The sequence below is a fragment of the Mustela nivalis genome, assembly GCF_964662115.1.
Source record: "Mustela nivalis genome assembly, chromosome: 4".
Classification (NCBI taxonomy): Eukaryota; Metazoa; Chordata; class Mammalia; order Carnivora; family Mustelidae; genus Mustela; species Mustela nivalis.
This window is the reverse complement of record NC_139023.1, coordinates 67560340-67580608: the sequence shown is the minus strand read 5'-3', so window position 1 is coordinate 67580608 and position 20269 is coordinate 67560340. Positions and strand designations below refer to the sequence as shown.

Here is a 20269-nt window from a genome sequence, read left to right as displayed (position 1 = left end):
TGTAGACATTGCTGCTATAAACATTTGGGTGCATGTGCCCCTTTGGATCACTACATTTGTATCTTTAGGGTAAATACCCAGTAGTGCAATTGCTGGGTCATAGGGTAGTTCTATTTTCAACATTTTGAGGAACCTCCATGTTGTTTTCCAGAGTGGTTGCACCAGCTTGCATTCCCATCAACAGTGTAGGAGGGTTCCCCTTTCTCCGCATCCTCTCCAGCATCCGTCATTTCCTGACTTGTTAATTTTGACAAGCCACTGACAGCCATTCTGACTGGTGTGAGGTGGAATCTCATTGTGGTTTTGATTTGTATTTCCCTGATGCCGAGTGATACTAACATAAGCATTTAATTATTTATTTTTTTTAAAAAAGATTTATTTATTTATTTGACAGAGAGAGAGAGAGAGAGAGAGAGAGATATCACAAGCAGGCAGAGAGGCAGGCAGAGAAAGAGGAAGGGAAGCAGGCTCCTGCTGAGCAGAGAGCCTGATGCGGGACTTGATCCCAGGACCCTGAGATCATGACCCAAGCTAAAGGCAGCGGCCCAACCTACTGAGCCACCCAGGCGCCCCTAACATAAGCATTTAAAAGTAAACATTTCCCTCTAAGCATTGCTATTCCTGCATCTCAAAATTTTTGGTTTGTTGTATTTTCTTTCATTCAATTTAAGATATTTTGATGTTACTGGTGATTTTTTTCTTGACCCATTAGTACTTACAGTTGTATTAATTTCCAAATATTTGTTTTATTCTGATTTTTTTTTCTGTTGCTGACTTTCAATTTAATTCCACTGTCACCTGCAAATACCCTTTGTGTGATTATAATCCCTTTAAATATGTCAGGACTTGTTTTATATCCTGGTACGTGGAATACTCTAGACAGTGTTCCATTTGCACTGGAAAGTAATGTGTGTGGTGCGTTTACTGGATGGGGTCCACATCTGTCAGGTAAGTCAGTGGGGTTAACAGTGTTGTTCAAGGTATTGGAGTGGGTTATTGAAATATCGGAATCATAATTGTTCAGTTAACCATTTCCCTTTTTATTTTTGTAAGTTTTGGCATCAAAAATTTGAGGCCTTCCATTTTTGGTGTCTATTGTGATAATGATTATGTTTTCCTGGTGTACTGTCCTTTTTATCGTCATGAAATGCCCCTCTTTGTCTCTAATAATATTTATCTTAAGACTGATTCTGGAGGACTGGGTGGCTCAATCCATTAAGTGTCTGCCTTCAGCTCAGGTCATGATGCCAGGGTCCTGGGATAGAGCTCCCTGCTCAGCGGGAAGCCTGCTTCTCCCTCTGCTTATGCTTTCTCCCTCTCTCTCTCAAATAATCTTTAAAAAACCAAACCAAACCAAACCAAAACCCTGATTCTGTCTGATGTGAAAATCGCCTCTCTATCTCTACTGGTTATTGTTTGCTTAATAGATCTTTATAACTTTCCTATTTGTATCCTTGAATCTAAAGTGTGTCTTCTGTAGTGGTATCTCTTGCACCAGTCTGACCATTTCTGCTCTTCTATTGGCAGGTGTTGAGAGCATTCACATTTGATGTGATCATGGGGTGGGAGGGAGGGTTAGATCTGTGTGGGCTACTTGCTGTCTTCTTGTTCCTTTTACATCTTTCCTTGTGTAGCTGTCCTATCAACCTTTGAAAAGTATATTAAGATCTCTAAGATGGAAACGTCTATCTCTTCTTTCCACTTTGTCAGCTCTTGCTTCATAGATCTGTTATTGCATGTGTTTACAACATAACTGTGTCTTCCTGATAGGGTGACCCTGTGTCACCGAGATGTTCCTCCTTCTCTTCTCCAGAAACAACCTTCATCCAAAACTATTTTGTCCAACACTCACACTGTGGCTCCAGCTTGTCTGGTTCTCTTCTGCATGGTGTGGTTTCCTCCCTGTACTTTGAGCCTATTTGCGCTGCTGGAGTGAAGTGTGTCTCTTGCAGACAGCATATGGCTGCATCTTCTTCCTCCAGTCTGACAACCTCCGTCTTCTGATTGGGGAGGTTTAGTCCTAGTCACATTGAAGGTAAGCACTGATAGGATCTGATTTACACCTATTCTGCTATTTGTCTATAGTCCTCATGTGCCTTTTTTTCTTCTAGTCTGCCTTTATTGGCTTCTTTTTTGGTAAACAAATGCTTTTTAATGTAATATTTTAATTCCTCTTGATTTAAAAAAACTATTTTTGGACTCATATTCATGTTTACTTTAAACAAGTCAGCATTCCGCTTAATTCTGTTGAGCTGTGTCACCTCTGCTCCAACATGGCCCCACTCCCCCCTCCTACATGCATACTGCCCTATGTGTTATGTCTGTTTATTATGACCCGATGAGTGTTACCCTTGTTGCTTCCACAATCTTAGGTTTTGTAAAGTAGGTGAGAGCATGAGACCCTGTTCCCTCCAGTGGGTTAGATATTAGATACTGTCCGTGAGTCTGCAGCTCAATGCCTTCTGTTTGGATTTCTTGTAGGGCAGGTCTGCTAGCAACAATTATGTTTTTGTTACTCTGTGATATGTTTATTTTGTCTTAACCTTTGAAGGAGAATTCTCTTAGATATAGAATTCTTGGCTGAGCCAGGCTTGGGGGAGGGGAACGATCTTTTAGAATTCAAGGCCTATCATCCTTAAAACTGTTGAAGACAGGAAAGAGGGAAAGTGAGTAAGACATAAGTGGCTGTAAGACGAAATGCAGGGTGTCCTCCCAGGGACCTTGGAGCCTAGAGCAAAGAAGGCTGCTCAGTGCCTATGGGCATAGCCATGCCAATGCTGAGCTGCCCGCAGGCTGTGCTGGGCACCCTTGTCCCTGGAAGAGGGCAGGGTGCCATGTCAGCCTCATGCTCTCAGTGGCTCAGACACACTGGCCATAAAGGGTAGGGAGCAAATTGGGCATAATGTTGGGGGATCCAGCTGAAAGGAACATGGGCGTTTTTTATATTGTTCTTACCATTTTTCTGGGTGTTATTTCTGAAGTATTTTCAAAATAAATTATAAAAAAATCAAGCTGGGACCCTTATCTTACAATGTATCTCAAAATATATTCAAAAGAACTGGGAAAAAGGTAAAATTGAGAACTAGAAGAAAATGGTATGGCTATGGGAAAAAATCTGTCCAAACACAGAAATCTGTGAAGCAGAAAAAACCATAACCACAGATTTGATACATAAAAATGTTAAGCATCAGGGCGCCTGGGTGGCTCAGTGGGTTAAGCCTCTGCCTTCAAGTCATGATCTCAGGGTCCTGAGATCAAGCCCCCCATTGGGCTCTCTGCTCAGCAGGAAGCCTGCTTCCCCCTCTTTCTATGCCTTCCTCTCTGCCTACTTGTGATCTCTGTCTGTCAAATAAATAAATAAAATCTTTAAAAAAATATTAAGCATCTAAAATTTTTAAAAATCAGATAGACAATTAAATAGCAAACTGGATTAAAAAAATCATTATCCTTCATCCTGAGGATTTCATATATGTGAAGGACAAATGAAAAACAGGCAATTCAGACAACAGATGACTAAAATGAAGACACTCAAGATCAGTCACAGGAATGAGGACACATCTCTTCCAGAGTGGTAGAAGGGACAGTGGGATGCACAGGGTAGGATGCGCACAGGGCCATCATCCTGTCACTTATCCATTCTGATCAACACATCTGAAAAGCATCAAGGGGGTCTCCGTGTTCCTTTGTGGAAACGTGTCCAGGGAGAGAACGCAGTGAGGACCAGCATTACGGCACACAGCTCAGACACACTGTGGATAGTGAGGGCAAGAGCCCCCTGGGGGAGGTGGGGGGGCAATACAGGCTGAGGAAGCAGCCAGGCGGGGTGGCCGCCTATAACAGGAGCCCCACATCACACACCCCAGAAATGGCATCCCAGGACGCTGAGCAGGACTACAGAGGAAGTACCATGAGTTCTCACCAGCGTGTGGCAGGGAGGTCCACCCATGGGAATAAACCGGCTATACTGGGGGCCTCCATCCCCAGGGTGTGGGGGGCTGCATCCGTGAGCTCAGTTCTCTCCCAGCCAGCACAATGGGCCTGAAGTGGGCAGCATGGGAGCAGCAGGCAAGGAATAGGGACAAGAGGCTGTGAGCAGGCTGAACAGCCATGTTGAGGGGCCGCCCAGCCAGCGGGAACAGTGTCCCCCGTGGAAATGGCAGAGCCACACCCAGGAGGTGCCACCCCAGCGTCCCCCAGAACAGGTGCTTTAGGCCCCCCACTCCCACTAAGCTGTGATGAGTCTGCACACACCGTGTCTCTCAGTCCTACTCTGAGGCCACTTCTAGAATGTCCCCTTCAGCGCAAAGCGAAGGAGATGCAGAGCAGAGAACTGGGGTCAAGGGCGAGCAAGCTCAGTGCCAAGTTGCAAATGTCCGCCCCACGGGCCTGAGCTCACTGGGGCCTGGTGAAGAGGTGGGAGCAACGGCAGAGGGGCTAAGCCAGAGGCCCACCCAGACCCCCGCAGGGAGGGGTCCAAGCCTGTTGGTGGCAAAGGCATTCATCTCCCAAACCCATCAGCCACTCCAACAACCTCCGAGGCAAACCTGGAGAGGAAACCATTTTGTTCCAAGCCCAGAGGAGTTGCACATCACCAAAGCATGGTCTGTCCATGGCAGGCTTGGAGGGGTCGGTCTCTGGACTTGCCCACCATGCCCAGGTCCCGTAGTGGGCCCAGCAGCCACACCATTTTGGGGAATAGGTCACTCCTACGCTCACATTATTGAAAGACATCATTGACATGGGTGGATTCTGACGGGTTTGATCGAGTGTTCCTTTCCAGGGACCGTGGCTTGGTCTGCATGCTGACCTGGGGTGTGCATGCCGGGATCCCCACTTACCCATGCGTCCATGCTGAGGTGGGCTGATCAGAGAGATTCTTGTTGGGCCAACTGCCACTTCAGGCTAAGTGTGTAAAAAGAAAACAAGTCAGTTTCCGGTGCTGCCATTTCTGAGGGAGATTCTCTGTATTTCCTAAGGACACACTGCTTAGTATCCATCCACTGGGCAAGCTCCTGGGCTGGACATGGGCCCTATACCACTGCATCCCGTGGCCCCAGGGAGCCCACCACTGCCAGCACGTGGAGTCCACTAAGTGCTTTGATGGATTTTTTTGAAAGAGAAAAATCAAGTCCTTGACTGACATCTGAAGTTTTAAGATTTTATTTATTTTAAGAGAGAGAGAGAGAACACACACAAGCCAGATTGGGGACAGGAGAGAATCTCAAGCAGGCTCCCCGCTGGGGGCAGAGCCTGACACGGACTTGATTCCATGACCCTGAGATCGTGGCCTAAGCCAATACCAAGTCAGACACTTAACCAACTGAGCCCCCCGCCCCCAGGAGCCCCTGATATCATAGAATTTAAAATCCTGATTAAATCCTCATTTTGTGGGCGCCTGGGTGGCTCAGTGGGTTAAGCCACTGCCTTCGGCTCAGGTCATGATCTCAGGGTCCTGGGATAGAGTCCCACATCGGGCTCTCTGCTCAGCAGGGGGCCTGCTTCCCTTCTTCTCTCTCTGCTTGCCTCTCTGCCTACTTGTGATCTCTGTCAAATAAATAAATAAAATCTTTTAAAAAAATCCTCATTTTGTGCATATAATTCTGTCACCTTGAAATCTAAATGCCAAAGGGGTGAAGTGTTACCAGTTGTAGGGAACCCTGCTCTGGCCACGCACCTGTCATGTTCCCCCTGGGGATGGTCCCCCTCCCTGATTCCCTGAGGGAATAACTCCTTGGTGCAGATGAGAGTGATGGGGGAGCCCTCTTCCAACCAGAGATGCTGCAAGGACGGGGGCCAAAAGCAACCCAGTCCCCACTGTTCTGTCCCTAAACTTGTCTATCACCCCTCAGGGCCCTGATGGTGGCCCATCTTCCCAGCCTCCACCCCTGGCACATCTACCCAAGTGGTCCTTTACTCCACCATCCGGCAGCCACTCCTGGCAGCCGCGCTCTAGGGCATCCCCCATGACCCCACCGCCTGGCTCATACCCGCCAGCCAGACTCAACCCTAGAGGGACCGGCTGCGTCGGGTGGAGGCATTGCAAACAGTACTGCCCTGCCTGGAGGGCCAGCTCTCCACAGCCATGGACAGTGTGCTCACACCCACAACAGAGCTCCCCAGTTTGAAGCGTCTTTCCTGGCCATCTGTGGGAATGGTGGGCTGGATGTAGCTGTTCCCCCATAGACTTGTCTGGTCCCACTCTTTCTGGGTCCTTCCCATCAGCCAGTCCTGGAAACTGCTTTATTATGCTGCTGCTATCAGAGTGAGTCCAGAGTGCCTGGCCTGTCCACCCTCCCCAGGGCTCCCCATTCCATGGCCACCTGCTGGGTCGCTGAGTCAGGGCTCCCAAATGCCCCCACCTTGTGTGCCCCAGCAGCCTGTTGCACCTGCTTCCCTCACAGGCTCCCACAGGGCTGTGCCCCTGAACCCCATTTCCACCCAGCTCTAAACAATGGACAGATTTGCAACTTCAGAAAAATTATCATCACGGAGCAAGACTGAAAACTACTGAGTTGGATTCGAGCAGGTAACTTGTCTTTTCTCGCCCTAGCTTCTGCTAAAAAAAAGGACTTTCATTTGTTTTAAGGACAAGGTGGTAACAGGTGAAGCCAAAATGATACAAAGACCCAGAGTGCCCAGCGTGGTGGCCGCAGCACAGATGGCCTGGCTGTGCGGGCACAGGGAGTCAGAGGTACCAGGACAGGGCCGATGAGGATCCGTTTCCTGGGGTACAACGGGGTATTACTGCCTGGGCTCAGTATGTTGGCCACTGTGTTCAGGCGCATGCAGAACTCCAACAGCCTCTCAGAGCCCAGGCAAGAGGCCACTCTGAGCAGAGCAGGCACAGACTAGCCCTGGACCTGAGCAAGGAAGCCACGGCTCCCAAGGGAGGTGTCCCACACTAGGCTGCATGTGGGTGGCTCAAGGGCAAAGGCCTCTATGGGGCAGCCAGGAGCTCACCAGAAAACAGAGAAGGCAGGGCGTGGCCAAGCCTGTGAGGAGGAGAGCACCCCCGGGGGGGTAGGCAGTCACAGAGGGGCTCCCTGCCACCCCGCAGACCAGCCTGGCTCAAGGGAGGGTGCAAATACAGCTTCATGCTCCCCCTCTATTTACAACTGCCTCAGCGAAGGCTTTTCCTACGAGAAGATAAACACTCTAGAAAGATGTGCAACTCCCCAGTGTTGGGGGTTTACAGCTGTCCAAAGCTCCCTATGCAGGTGTCTGCGGCTGCTGATCCTGGAGTCACGTGACAGCAGCCCTATCCTGGCCGGGGTGCCCTGAGGGGGCTGCTGGTGGCGTGTCCGTCAGCCTGTTCGCTTCTGCATTCTTGATGGTTGACGTGCAAGGGGGCTTTCACATTCTGCTGGCTTCCCTTATGAATTCCTGAGCTATAGACAGCTTCACTCCATGCTGGTGAGTCCCCAGCAAGAAGTTACAAGTAGGGAAAGCCCCGTCCCTGGGGAGGCTCCAGCCTGCTCGCTGTCTCTGTGCAGGGCGAGGGCAGGAGGGACGAGGCCCCTCCAGGACTGGTAGGGGCCAGGCCCTGGTGGCTGAGCCCCTGCTACTTGCGCAGGGTCTGTGGTGGGCGTGATATCTCCTCGGCTGGCTGCGGTGCCCTCACTCTGCTTCCCCTGTGGCCGTGGTCACTCTCCTTGTCAAAAGCACCAGATGACAGCACTGGCCCGCCAGAGAGAGCAATGTTCTCTCAACGCTGTCCTCCCCCCAACCCACCACCGCCCCGACCGGGTCTCCCAGGAAACGGTGCTCACCCTGCCCCCACCGGATGCACATAGCAGCTCTGGCCAAGGCGCCCTCGTGTGCACCCAGTGTGCACCCGCTCCCAGGGTGGCTGGACTGGCCTGGCGGGGTCCACACAGTAGACAACTCGGCTCTGTATTCTGCTCCGGCAAAGGCCGGGCAAACCGCAGCCCAAGGCCCGTCCCTGATGCACTAGCAGCGGCTCATTTCCAGCCTGGAAGCCTATGTCCTAGAGACCTCTGTGCAGAGCCTCTCTGTCCCCCACCCACCCTGATGGCAGCAGGTGCTCCCACCGGTCTGGCACCTCACTCTGCAATTTCAAGATGGTTTCCTGTGTTCTGGTCCCTTGGCTCTAACAGCCAGCGACCTGCGAGTCCGCAGAGGCTTTCAGTCTCAATCTCCAAAACAAGGCCACATGTTGGGGAGGCTCAGGGTCCAGACTCTGGGGAGCAGAGACCACCAGGTGGGGCAGTTGCTAGGACCCAGAGAGCGGGAGGCAGTGTATCCCCAGTCTCCATCCAGGGTATGATGTGGGTTGCAGTGATGGCCAGTGGGGTGGCAGAGTAGGGAGAACAGTCTGGCATGAGCTAAGCACTGGGAGTCTCCTCTGTCCCAGCTCTGAATGGCTTTGTCTTCCCACCTGCTCATCCTGGAATCTGGATGCGTCCCTAATACAGTTCTAGGGTGGCCCCCTTGGAAATGAGTGCTACTATTCACTGAGCAGCCCCAACACCCACGCGTGCCTCACAGGGCGACTGGGAGGCCATGAACAAGAAGCACTAGATGCTATGACCCTAACCCGTGACGCCCCAACACCAAGGAGCCCGTGCGCACGAGACCGGGACCGGGCCACTCTCCTGACCCACTCACTCCCTCTCTGGGCAGCAGGAACCTCCCTCTGGGAACCAGCTTCCCCTTTCTGAGCTGTGTCTGGCCGGGGGTGGGGGGCAGTCTGGCCCACCTCGAGCTGGGCCAGGCCTGGGCCCCAAGCTTCCTCTGCTCTGGTCTCTCTCCTGCGCTCCTCAAAACCCTCCACGTTTGTACTTGGCTGGATGGGGCTGAGCCTGATGCAACCTCACTTCCATCTTGCCTGCCCGTCTGCTCCCTGTCCCTCGGCCAGTCCCGGCCCTGCTCTCTGAAGGGCCATCCAGGAACTATGCTACCAACCACACCCCAGCGGGCTCTCCCCTCAGCACAGCCCACGACAAGAGACCCCGCTGTGATCCATCCGTTAGGCGAACGCTTATGTTCTGGGCACCAAGGAAAACCATGAAAGGATGCTGCGTGGGGGACAAGCAGCCCAGGGTCACGGGTACTTACTTTTCTTACCAGGGAAGGAATATGGTCAACCTGCATGGACTCCACTCTGTTAAGTGAACAGTGGGATACGTTTAGTGGGCCTGAGGCCTGTCAGCGACATGACCGCACTGGCTAGGACACAGACCCAGGGCCGGGGTCATGGCCAAACCCTCTTGTGCGTTGGGCTCTTCACTGGGTGCCAGTCTGTCAGCCACACGCACGAGGGAGCACTTCTCCTCCGGGCCCTGTGCCTGCTCTGGAGCCCCTGCTCCACTGCCGTCCCACGCCCCCTTCAGTGGGCCACCCATGTCCGCGCCCCTCTAACTCAGGCCAAACCTCCTGCAACGCAAGCTGGGACGTCTCGTCTAGTTTCCTGAATGCTTCCCGCCTGACCAACACACTTTACACAGACGTACTTGGTGTTAGCCCCCAACACCTCAGCCCCACATCTGACAGGCAATATCATCTGAGCAGCCCGGTAGGAGAAAAACGGCAGAAGAAAGGACGAAGGAAGGGTCGGGGAGTGAACCAGGCGCCCAGAGTACATTCGGGTGCAGCGCCCAAACTCAAGGCTGACTGTCTCAGGGAAGAGCCACGGAGAGAGGCGTGGCTCCCTCTGCCCGGATGGGTCAGGGTCCGCAGGGGTGCCACCAGCACGGCTGCAGTCTCCTGTCCTGTTTCTGTCTGTGCTGGATTCGTTTCTAAGCGCCTCCCCTTGCCTGGCCATCCTGGTCCCAGATCAGCGTCCCAGGGACCACACCCACCAGCCCAGTGTGGGTTCAGGACTGCCCCCAACCAATCACTATGGCTGTGGGGATGGAGATGTGAGGGGCCAGCCTGGGCTGCACACCTGATTCTGGGCTGTGCCTGTGAGGCTCCGCAGGGCACAGAGGAGCCGGAGGGGGGCAAGCTCCTGAGTCCTGAGCTGAGTATCCCCTGAGCTGTCCAGCATCAGGGCACTTACAGGGATGGGGGGTGGAGAACTAGGGGCATGTCAGAGGAAGGGCTGTGTGACTGGTCACATCTGTGACTCTCAGGGACTCTCAGCTGTTCCCACTGGGCACACACCTGTCAGAGGCTGACGTGTCAGGGGGCAGGAGCAGGTGTCCGTCTGGCTTTGCTGAAGGAGCTGTTGGGGGGAGTGGGGTCTGAACGTCAGGTCGCGTTCCCCCAATCCCGCTGCACGCCTCTTCACATCCCTCCCTGCTCAGGCCCCATGATACTTACTTGAAACTGGAGTTTTTACTGCGCTGAAAGCTGTTTGCTGTGACAATCTCATCCTAAACAGATGGAGAGAAGGTGTGAATTAAACCCTAAACATTTACTCCCACGTAAATCATCCCAGTTTGAAGCAGAAGAGGACAAACTCGGCCAAATGCTCCCTGTCTGCCTGGCCCCCGTCCCTTGTCAGCCGCACTTTCTACCCAGAGAAGGCCCTGAGGACAGACCTGTGGCTGGCTCAGACCTGCCAGTACCCAGTGCTGAGAGTGAGCAGGCACTGGACAAAGACCTGCCAAGTGACTCAGTGGCCTGGGGCTGGGGGCAGGTGGATGTCAGCATCTGCACTATGGGGACCTCGCACCTGCGAGGGCACTGGCTCCTGCTTACAGACTTCATAACACACGTCTGTTCGGGGCCAGCCTCCCCAGGACACAGTGTTGTCACCGAGAGCCAACCCAGCAACTCTTCCACAGTGATCGCTGCCCTGCATGACTTCTGTTCCTCGTGCGCGGACGGTGGTCTGGGGGAGGGCGTCCTCCCTCCAGGATGCAGGCCAAGCCAAGGACACACACAGTGAGCCAGCAGAACGAGCCTACCCCACCCCAGTCAGGCCACAAGGGCCCTACCTGAAGCAGGAGCCCAAGGAGAACAGGCAGGATCTGGACTTGCAGGGGTCAGGGGTGTGGGAGGCACACAGCCTGTCATGTGCCCAAACAGAAGATGGGGATGAAGATAAGACGAACCCACAGTGGGGAAAATGACCAGGAACCTTCTAGGAATGCAAAACTGAGCAGCTAAAATGAACGTGAGCCAGAAAAGGTGTGTAGCGCAGAGCTGAGCAGAGAAGCTGGGCCAGGGGCTGCGGATACAGGAGCACCTGGGGCAGCCCGGGAGAGACTGAGGCAGTGGACGGGTTCCCCAGAAAGAAAGCTGCTTATACACCAAGGAGAACCATCCGAGTGACCCTGTGTGGGCACACTGCCCTATCTGCCGCTCCCTGGACTTGGACGGAGCTCACGGGGTCTCCGAGGCTGTGCTCACCCTCTTTCCCAAGCACTGAAGGCTGTGCCAGCCTGGGGTGACCTCCGCGGAGTATACAGAGCCCAGAGCACACCATCACCCTGGTGCTCAGCCCAGACAGGCCCTCCGCTGGTCGTGTGACCACCAGCTGCCCGGTGCAACCCCGCAGCCAACATCCACCAGCAGTACATGGGTCACTGCTGCACATGCAACCAGCTGGGTGGACAGCAGCTCCCCAGAGCCACGACTTTAACTGAATGAGTGACCGCAAATTGGAACTTCTGAAGAATCTCCGTGTTAACACACCCAACAGAACCCTAGTCCATCTCACAGAACAGAAGGAGCTGTGGCTTATGCAGGGGCCATGTGGATGCTGCCCTAGGGGGACTGTGGGCTCCATACTGATGGGGACACAGGCTGCCTGCGTTCACCGTCACAGGTGCCATGGTTCCTGGCAGATGGGAGGCCAGCGGGCTGTGAGCGGGGGTCCAACAGGGCCTGGCTGCAGAGCCCCTCTGCCCCAAGAAACACCGGGAGCCCCCTAGGTGTTTTCTGTGTGTTTTCATGGCTCCTTTCCCTTCCCACTGCAGCTCCGCTCTGACAGAAGCTGCTAGCAAACCAAGTGCTCTTTCTTCCCTCCTCGGTTACAAGGTCTTACTTGGTCTCAGACAGCTGAGCGGACAGCCATCAGCCACCCTGGGTGCGCTGGTGGGGAGGACTCACCCCTGCAGCTGTTCCATCCGCAATGCTGACCTCTGAAGGGACTCCTCCAACTTTGTGATCTAAACACAATCAGACTCCAGTTATCAGGACATGCTGACCCTCTGGGTGTCATAAGCCACGAATCAGAATGTGGCAGACACGGCACATGGGCCCCGTGTGCAGGCTGTTAGGGCCCCCAGGAACCAGCACTGAGAAGGGGTCTGGGCAGCTGTGCAGGGTGGCCCAGCCTCGGCAAGTGGCCTGGACCCGGCGCTGCTTTGAGCCCTCCATCTACACTCCAGACCCACTTTCACCGAGGCTTTGCTCTCCCTCTGTGTGGAGGAGGGTATTTATAGGGCAAACAGGCGTCTCAAACGTCCTTTTGTCAACGTCCCCCAGTGCGACCTCCTAGCAGCACTGTGTGGACAGAGCCCAAGGCGTTCCGGGGACATTCACCAGTTAGTGTTGGTGTTCCACAGGGAAACTGCCCCATGACCATAGCCGGGTCCCCCAAGCGGCCATGGGCCAACCATGGACGGGAACCTGTGCCAGGGTGTGAGCCAGCAGGACAGGGGCTGGCCCTGGGGCCCCCCACCTGGGTTCACGAGGCAGCAGGTCAGGGGAGTTACCTTTTCTCGATAGAAGGCCAAGAGTCTCTTTCTGTGCTTCTCTTGAAATTCTGAAATCTGAGCAGAGAACGCATGTCAGCTGCCGGCACTGGCACGGGGCTGCAACCACGTACGCGGTCCCAGGAGCCAGCAGGGGCCTTAGGTGCAGTTACAAGCACACTCCATTCCCCCACGGCCCTGCCTGCCCCCTGGCCCCTGCCACCCTGTGCCCAGGGCAGAGCTTGGTGCAGCCATGTGGTGCCTGTGCGCCGTGTGGCACTCAGGGTCTTGCCATGGCAGAGGACACAACCCAGTGGGCACAGCAACGGGATCGTGAGATAGCCTCCTGACCAAACAGCACCCACGGGGACTCTCTGGACGAGGCTGGCCGGGGATAGCACAGCGTGAAGCGGAGCCCAGGGACCTTGTCCACACCCCCAGGGCCTGCTCCACCCGGGACCAGTGCCACCTCTGCTCTTTTGCTTAGAGAAGGCCCAACTTCCACCTCCGCAGGGGGCTCCCAAGAACACTGAGTCAGAAACCGCGATCTGTGATTGACTCGGGGCGGAAAGAGCCACCCCACATTAAGGAAAGCTCTTGTTATTTATTTTTCTGTTGGAGGTGGGGAACAAGAGGACCAGCAGGGTGGGGGGGGGGGGAGAAGCAGGATCCCCGCTGAGCATGGATCCCTATGTGGGTGGTCAATCTCAGGACTCCAGGATCACGACCTGAGGCAGAGCCTTTACCCAATGAATCCCCTAGGCACCCCTAAGGGAAGTTTCCAGAAAATTACGCCTCCCCTCCGGGAGCACTACACCGTGTCTGCTGAAGCCTGATTCTGCTGCCCCAAGTAGGGTTCCTGTGGGCCTGGGATGTGAGGTCAGCATCCTCTAGGGCCAACACCCCATTAGTGCACCCCAGGACTGTGCTTAGTGGGTGGACACGAAGGGACAGCTAACGCCAGGCTTGCAGGGCTAGCACAGACCGAGGGAGAAACCATGGTGGACAGGATGGCCAGCCCACAGCAGGTCTTGCCTCCTCTACAGGTCAGGCCACCTCCACAAGATGGGGCCATGGTCAGGAGTGACCAACACCCTCTTCCTGTTCTCATCTTCCCAGGGATTCCATGCCCTTGGGGTCTGGGGGACATGTTGCATGGGGCTCCTACTCCACAAGACAAAAACTGATGGATAGACTCAGCCTGGAGTGTTAGTCTGTGGCAGGGATGCCCCCATGGACATCTTCTGCACGAGGCCATGTCCCAGAAATGTCCCCAGTGTTCGGCCACAGTTCTCAGGCCCTATGGCTCCCTGGAGGCAGCAAGGTGGTATGGGACATAAAGGAAGGGCTGGCAGGTTCTGGACCAGAGGTGGGGACTGTACACGGTGTGTAGGAGCTCTGGCAGAGCTAGACCCCCCCACCCCCCCGCCTGTTTGCTTGGTTTCACTCCTCGATTGGTTCTGTGCCGGAGGCAGGAAGAGGGTGTCACACACCAATCCCTCAACCTCATGTCCTGGTGCAGGGTCTACTCTGAGAAACAGAAAGCAGGAGCATCTGGAAGTAACCACAGGACGGCCTACCTGGAGCGTCTGGGAGCAGGGCTGTGCCCACACTGGTCCATGGGGCCTTGACCTCAGAAGCCCTGGGGTTCCACATGGTCTGCAGGCAGGCCCGTGGCTATTCGTAAAGGAGTACTGGCAGAGAGCAAGCATGCTGGCCTCCATGGCTGGCACAGACAGACAAGTTAGTGAGGCCACAACGAGACTATGGGCTAAGCTGAGCTGGGGAGAGCGGCCTGTGCACCAGACACCAAGCCCCTAGGGGCCTGGAGCAAGTCCAAGGGCAGCATTGATCCCAGGGGCCGTAGACTGCCCATCTGTACCAGGCAGGGGCCAGCCTCTAGGACTCCGGTGTGTCCGGCTCCTCAGGCTGAGCTGCTGTGGCCTTGACCCAGGCGGAGAATATGGACACCAGCAGAACAAAATGTAAAAGGGCCATGACCCTCCTCTGGTAGGAGTGCCCTCCTGGACGGAGAGGGCACCTGTCTCATGAGATTTTTATGAAATGCAGAGGCATTTGCATTTGACTTCCTCAAAGTCAAGACCAGGAGCTGAGCATGTCCATGTCCTCTGTACTGGTCCCTGTGACAGGCTGGGGAGGCTGCAGGACAGCTCGAGATGCCTGCTACCCAGCGGGTCCATCCCCCTGGAGAGGCAGCCACATGTCCACACGCAGGCCAGCCCTGCCTCAGGGGAAGGAAGAGTTTCTGCTTCTTTGCAGCTGGATCATGAAGAGCAACCTCCTGGCCACTTCTGTGGACCCACCTGCCATGGGTCTGCTGTTGTCGGGGTCCATGCCACGGCTTGAGGATGGCCTCACATTCTTAAAAGTTATTGTTGATGCGGCTTTGCCCTGTCAGTGCTAACCCCCACTAGAAATTAATGTCAAGAGGAATTTATGACACATATCCGTTCCTTCAAGAATAGCAAGCCCAGTGTATTAATGCGCATAATGATGCCACATTGTGTTGTGTGGCCTCTGGAAACTCCACTTCACACCGAGACAGGCGGCCACTTGGCCATGGGATGTGTGGCCCAGAGGAGTGAAGGAGGTCCCTTGGCAGCTGCCTCTGCAGCCTCCTCTGCCCCAGCTCTGCATAGGCGAATGCTCTAGAGATGCCACATCCTTGGCAAGACTCTTCCAAGCACAGGACTGCCTGTGGTTCTGAGCACCGTGGGCTGGAGGACCGCCCAAGCTCTGGAACGCAGGTGGCTTCTGGGACATCTGTGTGTGGCTACTGGGCTACGTGTAGATGGGATGGCTGTGACACCATGGGACTTCTGGCCGCGTCACAGCTGGAAAGCGGCCGTGGGAAGTAGGGGGTGGGGAGGTCTCGCTGGCGCAGGTGGGACCAAGCATGCAAGCTGCCCCAGGGAAGGTCCTGGCTGGAGGCGGCTCCTGGCTGGTGCCCCACTCAGCCTCCTGCCCCAGAAGGTAGGTAGGAAGCAGCCCACAGGGATTTTATGTTAACAGAACAGAGAGAAGCAGGATGGCTGGGGCTGGAGGGCTCCCTTCTTTCCCAAGCAGCTTCCTGGACAGAACGGTGGCCTGCACATTGTCCAGTGATTGTGGGAGGCCAGGCTTCTGGGGTGGGACATGGGGTCAGCATGGGGTCACAGCACTAGAGGGAGGAGGAGAGGCAGGGGAGACATGGGGGGCGAGGCAGGTGTGGACAGCAGAGCAGGACTGGGAGGAAGACAGGTACCCTGGGAGCCAGGGGAAAGCATGTCTGCGTGGACCATGACCCTTGGAAAGGACCTGCAGCCTTGATCTGGGGCCCTTTCAAGCCCGAACTCTCAGGTCCGCCCCAGATCACGAGGCTCAAAGGACAGCAATGTCCCTGTACACAGCAAAGGCATAGCACAAACAACAGAACACAGCTGACCGATGGCTTCGTCACATTGAAGGCAGAAAACCCCTGGAGGGGCTGCTCTCCAGAGCATGTAACACCCATATTTTCCAAGGTCATCACAGCCCCGAGTCTCTGCTGTGGCCGGATCAGGCTGAGGACATGGCACCACATACAGAGCTCACCTGGCAGGTCTCTCTTGAGTACTTCTTACAGAGGCCATCTATGCCCATGAACAGCGCCTGGATGTCTGCGTCAGTCTGAAAGGGAAGGAAAGCCAAGTCCTGTGTTACTGCTTCCAACACGGCCACAGAGAGCCTGAGGACAAAACGGCACCTCTACTCCCAGAACTAGCCACAGAAGACACAAACCATCTCCAGGGGGCCTGCAGGGGCGCCCATGTCCTGGCTGCCAGTGGCTGTTTGTCAGTCCAAGGGCCGAAAGGCGGTGCTATGGGGCCCTGGGACCCGCCTGGGGTGCAGAGTAGCCTCAGTCACATCATCTGTGACATTAGACATACCCCTCCTTGGAAGGGCACCCCCAAAGCCAAGCTTTCACGGAGGAGGCACATGGAACTCAGAAGGAAAAAAGCAGAGGAATACAGCTTTCAACCAATCACAAGTACTTGCAAGTTACTTAAAAAAACATAAGGGCTGAAGAAACGGTGTCTGCCTGCTGCTGGCCCTGGATGTGGACCTGCCTGGACCTCAATGGCATAAAGCCCGGCAGCAGCCGTCCTGCCACAGGAGTCTAGGAGGAATGGCTATCAACCACATAGAACAGTACGGACACACGCCAGACCGAAAAGGTGCCGAAGAGCCTTTCTCGACCTCCCTGTCTGGTCTTTCGTCTAGACTGTAAGCAAGTCATGAGTGTCAGGATGGCAGATGGCAGTTTGGGGGCTATCTGTGCCCCCAAACTCCCCTAAAACAATAGTGGAACTAAATTAGGTCAGTGTTAGAAACTGGGGATTGTACCTTGAAGGGCCAGGGCCTTCTGGCAGGGAATGCGGAGGGGCCAGAACCAGGTCTGGCTTTGGGAGAGGAGGGTCTGATGTGGCATTGGGACAGCCGGGGGCCCTGCACAATACTGCCTGGGGGCCAGCCATGGGGGGGCATGGCCCACAGACAGGACCTAGGGCCTCTAGGTTCATGGGAGCCCTGCCCTGCACTGGCTAGACCTAACAGCCCTGCAGGTGGCCGGACCCTCTGAGCAGGAAGGGTGCCTTCCCAAAGGGCCATGCGGAATGCCCCAAAACAGCATGGCCAAGCCTGGTGCTCAAGAAGTGGGGACCGCGCCTATCTAGAAAGACACACTGCATATACACAGACGACCCTGGGCTAGACAAACAGCTCCATGGACCAGAAATGCAAACACCTGGGAATGCCATCACTGATCTGTTAGGGCCCACTGCCTTCTGTGAGAGGAGTCAATCACTCTGCACATGGCAGAGTCCCTGAATGGCACAGGAGGCTGTGGGGACAGAGGAACCAGTGGTTCTCCAGTCTCACAAAGGCTCCCACTACCCAGGGTGAGGGATCTCTGTGAAGCCAAGCAGGACAACTCTGCAGACACCCGTCATCACACACAGGATAGCTACACTGTGAAAGGAGACAGACAAAGAAGGAATAGGATCAAAGCACCAAAAAAACATGAATGTCCATTAAAGAAGTCTAAGATCAGTGAAAATATGCTTCAAAATGGAGGCAAAAAAGGAGGTCCTTTTCAGACAAACAAAAACCAGAGAATCTGTCACCAACAGAAGGCACGGACTTCAGGTAGAAAATGGTTCCTTGGTGGGAGCAGGGGGTTCAGGAGCCGGTGAGGAACACAAGAGAAGGGGAATTTGGGGTAACCCCAGACCAGAATGGTGACCGCACACTAGCCGCCCTGCTGGGCTCCATGCAGACACAATGAAAACATGCACCAAGACTAGAAGATACAAAACAGTGGGCCAGGGGCAGAAGTATTTGACACCCTTGCATCAGCAGGAAGATATACTGCACCTTAGACTTCAGAATGTCAAGGCCACGTCGTGGTCTCTGGGGTCACAGAAATGAACCCTGTCTCGGTCTGAGTGGCGGATATGTTCAGGTCACAAACAATTCCTGGAGCCGCTTGTATCTGTGTGCTTTTCTGTATTAGACTTCAATAAAAGTCAATGAAAAATAACTAAAAATCCCCAAATATTTCTTTGTCAATATACTTTCAGAAAACACACAGATCATGGAAATAACCAAGCAGAAATTTCAAATTATTTCGAAGTGAAAGACAATAAAAATATAAAATAGCCAACACATACAATGCAGGCAAGGGCAAACAGAGAGGCACCCTAACCATGTAGCATAAATGCCAGAAGGGAGTGGACAGAAGCACCCATCTTATAGAATGACTAAATCCAAAGGGGGAAAAAAGGAAATTAATAAAAACGCAGCTAAGAACAAATGTAAAATGCAGATAAACACTAGTTCTCTGAGAACACTGACAAAAAGTCAATAAAACCAGGTAAGACTTTTGGAGAATAAAGAGAGGACACAACAACTATTACCACAACAACAAAGGAGCATCACCACAGATCTCACAGACACTGAAAATACAGGTGACCGCAGACACACTGACGATGAGAAACTTGAAAATTCACATGAAGCGCACATACCCCTAGAGAAAGCCACTCACTTAAACTGACCCAAGAATTAGGAACTCTGAAGAATCCCACATCTAATTAAAAAATTAAAACTCTAGTTAAAAACCTCCCCACAAAAAGCCTTCTAGGATCAGACAGTATCAGGTATGAATTCTGGCATTCATGCTCTGAATGACTCCAGTCTTAAAAATTTTTTTTTGCCAGAGAAGAGAAAAATGAAAATTTCTAACTCCTTTTATTAAGTCAGCAAAACCCTGATTCACCAAAATGTGAAAAGGGCTTGAAAGAAAGGAGACTTACAGGGCACTTCTCACACAATAAAGGTGCACAGCCACCAGTTCCCTCTGTGTACACTGCTTCACAACCAAGTTACAGGTTTAAAATCCTATTGTGGGTGCAGGGGCACCTGGCAGCTCAGTTGGTTGAATGTCCAAGTCCTGGTTTTGTTCAGGTCACGAGCCTGAGCTCCACATCAGTCCCCAAGCTCTGCACAGAGTCTGCTTGAGACTTTCTCTCTCTTCCTTTGTCCCTCCCTCTACTCAGATGTGCACACATGCTCTCTCTGTCTCTATAAAGTGATAAATAAAATCTTTTAAAATGTGGGTTTAAAATTCTAAAAATAAATGCAATTTACATCACAAAATAAAATAGAAAAATCAAATAATAACCTTGACATTTATAGAAAAACCACTTGGTAGAATCCAACACTGCTCATGATAAAAAAGCTCAGCAATAAACCCAGGTGCACATGACTACTCAAACTGCTGGAAGCTCAATCCTGAAACGAGGAAGAGACAAAGGATGCCTGCTCTTACTATTGTGTCTCCTCACAGCCTGTGCGATGAAGAAAAGAAGGCAGAGAGAAAGAGAGGGAGGAATGACATGGAGATTAAACATTTAGAGATGTCACAGTTGTGCAAAGACAGAGTCCAGAAAAAGCTCCAGGTCAGCCAACAGCAGTAACTACATTTAGCATGGTCACCAGATAAAAGCTATTAAACAAGATCAACTGGTATGTATACACAGCAATAAAGAGACATTTTAAGAAATGAGTACAGCAGCAACCCAACTCATCATACCTGAGGGTGAAGCTAACAGTGAGGCACTCAGCCTCTGTGCAGAATATCATCACTGAGATGAGAGCATATCGAAGAAAAATGGACGTGTGCCAGCCCTGTGGACTAGGGAGTCCACCTTGTAGAGACGTCAATTTTATTGACATTACTGATGATGGGCAAACCCAACAGACCTTGTGTGCATGGAAACTGACAAAAGAAATTGATTCCCAAAGTTACATGGCATGCAAAGACTAACTTAGACTAATTGCACCACAGACAGCTCCCAACCTAAGTGGCTTAAGGGGGACAACTCCCACCTGCACATTAGCAGAAGGCTGGGCTTGGTAAATGGCCTTCCACTTGGGGCCCAGCAGCTCTGCCTTGTTGGGTCACCAGCATCCACTTGACTGAGCTGGGGGGCTTTCCGGGACATTTTCTTGTGGGCCAGGCCTGGAGTGGCATTGCTCACAGGAAGCAGGTGGGAAGACAGAGTCTAGCTGGGGGCCCAGAAAGAAGGGCAGCAGGGCCAAGGACAGCTTCCAGCCAGTCT

The 20269-nt window shown here is 53.3% G+C and overlaps 1 protein-coding gene and 1 long non-coding RNA gene across 7 annotated transcripts in view; one reads left to right on the top strand and one right to left on the bottom strand.

The window, feature by feature from the left end:
* Positions 1–20269, bottom strand: part of RNF212 (ring finger protein 212) — a gene marked incomplete at its 5' end in the record, with an annotated part of 35892 nt that overhangs the window by 7391 nt on the left and 8232 nt on the right. For 3 of the 6 annotated variants that reach the window (XM_082727174.1, XM_082727179.1, XM_082727175.1), the window contains 7 exons: positions 4219–4902; positions 9079–9124; positions 10126–10186; positions 10285–10337; positions 12022–12080; positions 12630–12686; positions 16203–16277. In XM_082727174.1, the coding sequence (XP_082583300.1) occupies positions 4435–4902; positions 9079–9124; positions 10126–10186; positions 10285–10337; positions 12022–12080; positions 12630–12686; positions 16203–16277 (819 nt within the window). In that variant the 3' untranslated portion in view covers positions 4219–4434. Of the gene's footprint in view, positions 1–4218; positions 4903–9078; positions 9125–10125; positions 10187–10284; positions 10338–12021; positions 12081–12629; positions 12687–14188; positions 14333–16202; positions 16278–20269 lie in introns of those variants that run through there. The other 3 variants (XM_082727177.1, XM_082727178.1, XM_082727176.1) reach the window with 2 other exon arrangements.
* LOC309862840 lies at positions 480–18196 on the top strand. The gene is made up of 3 exons (XR_014310736.1): positions 480–2035; positions 6402–6526; positions 10346–18196. It is a non-coding gene; the product is annotated as an uncharacterized lncRNA (long non-coding RNA).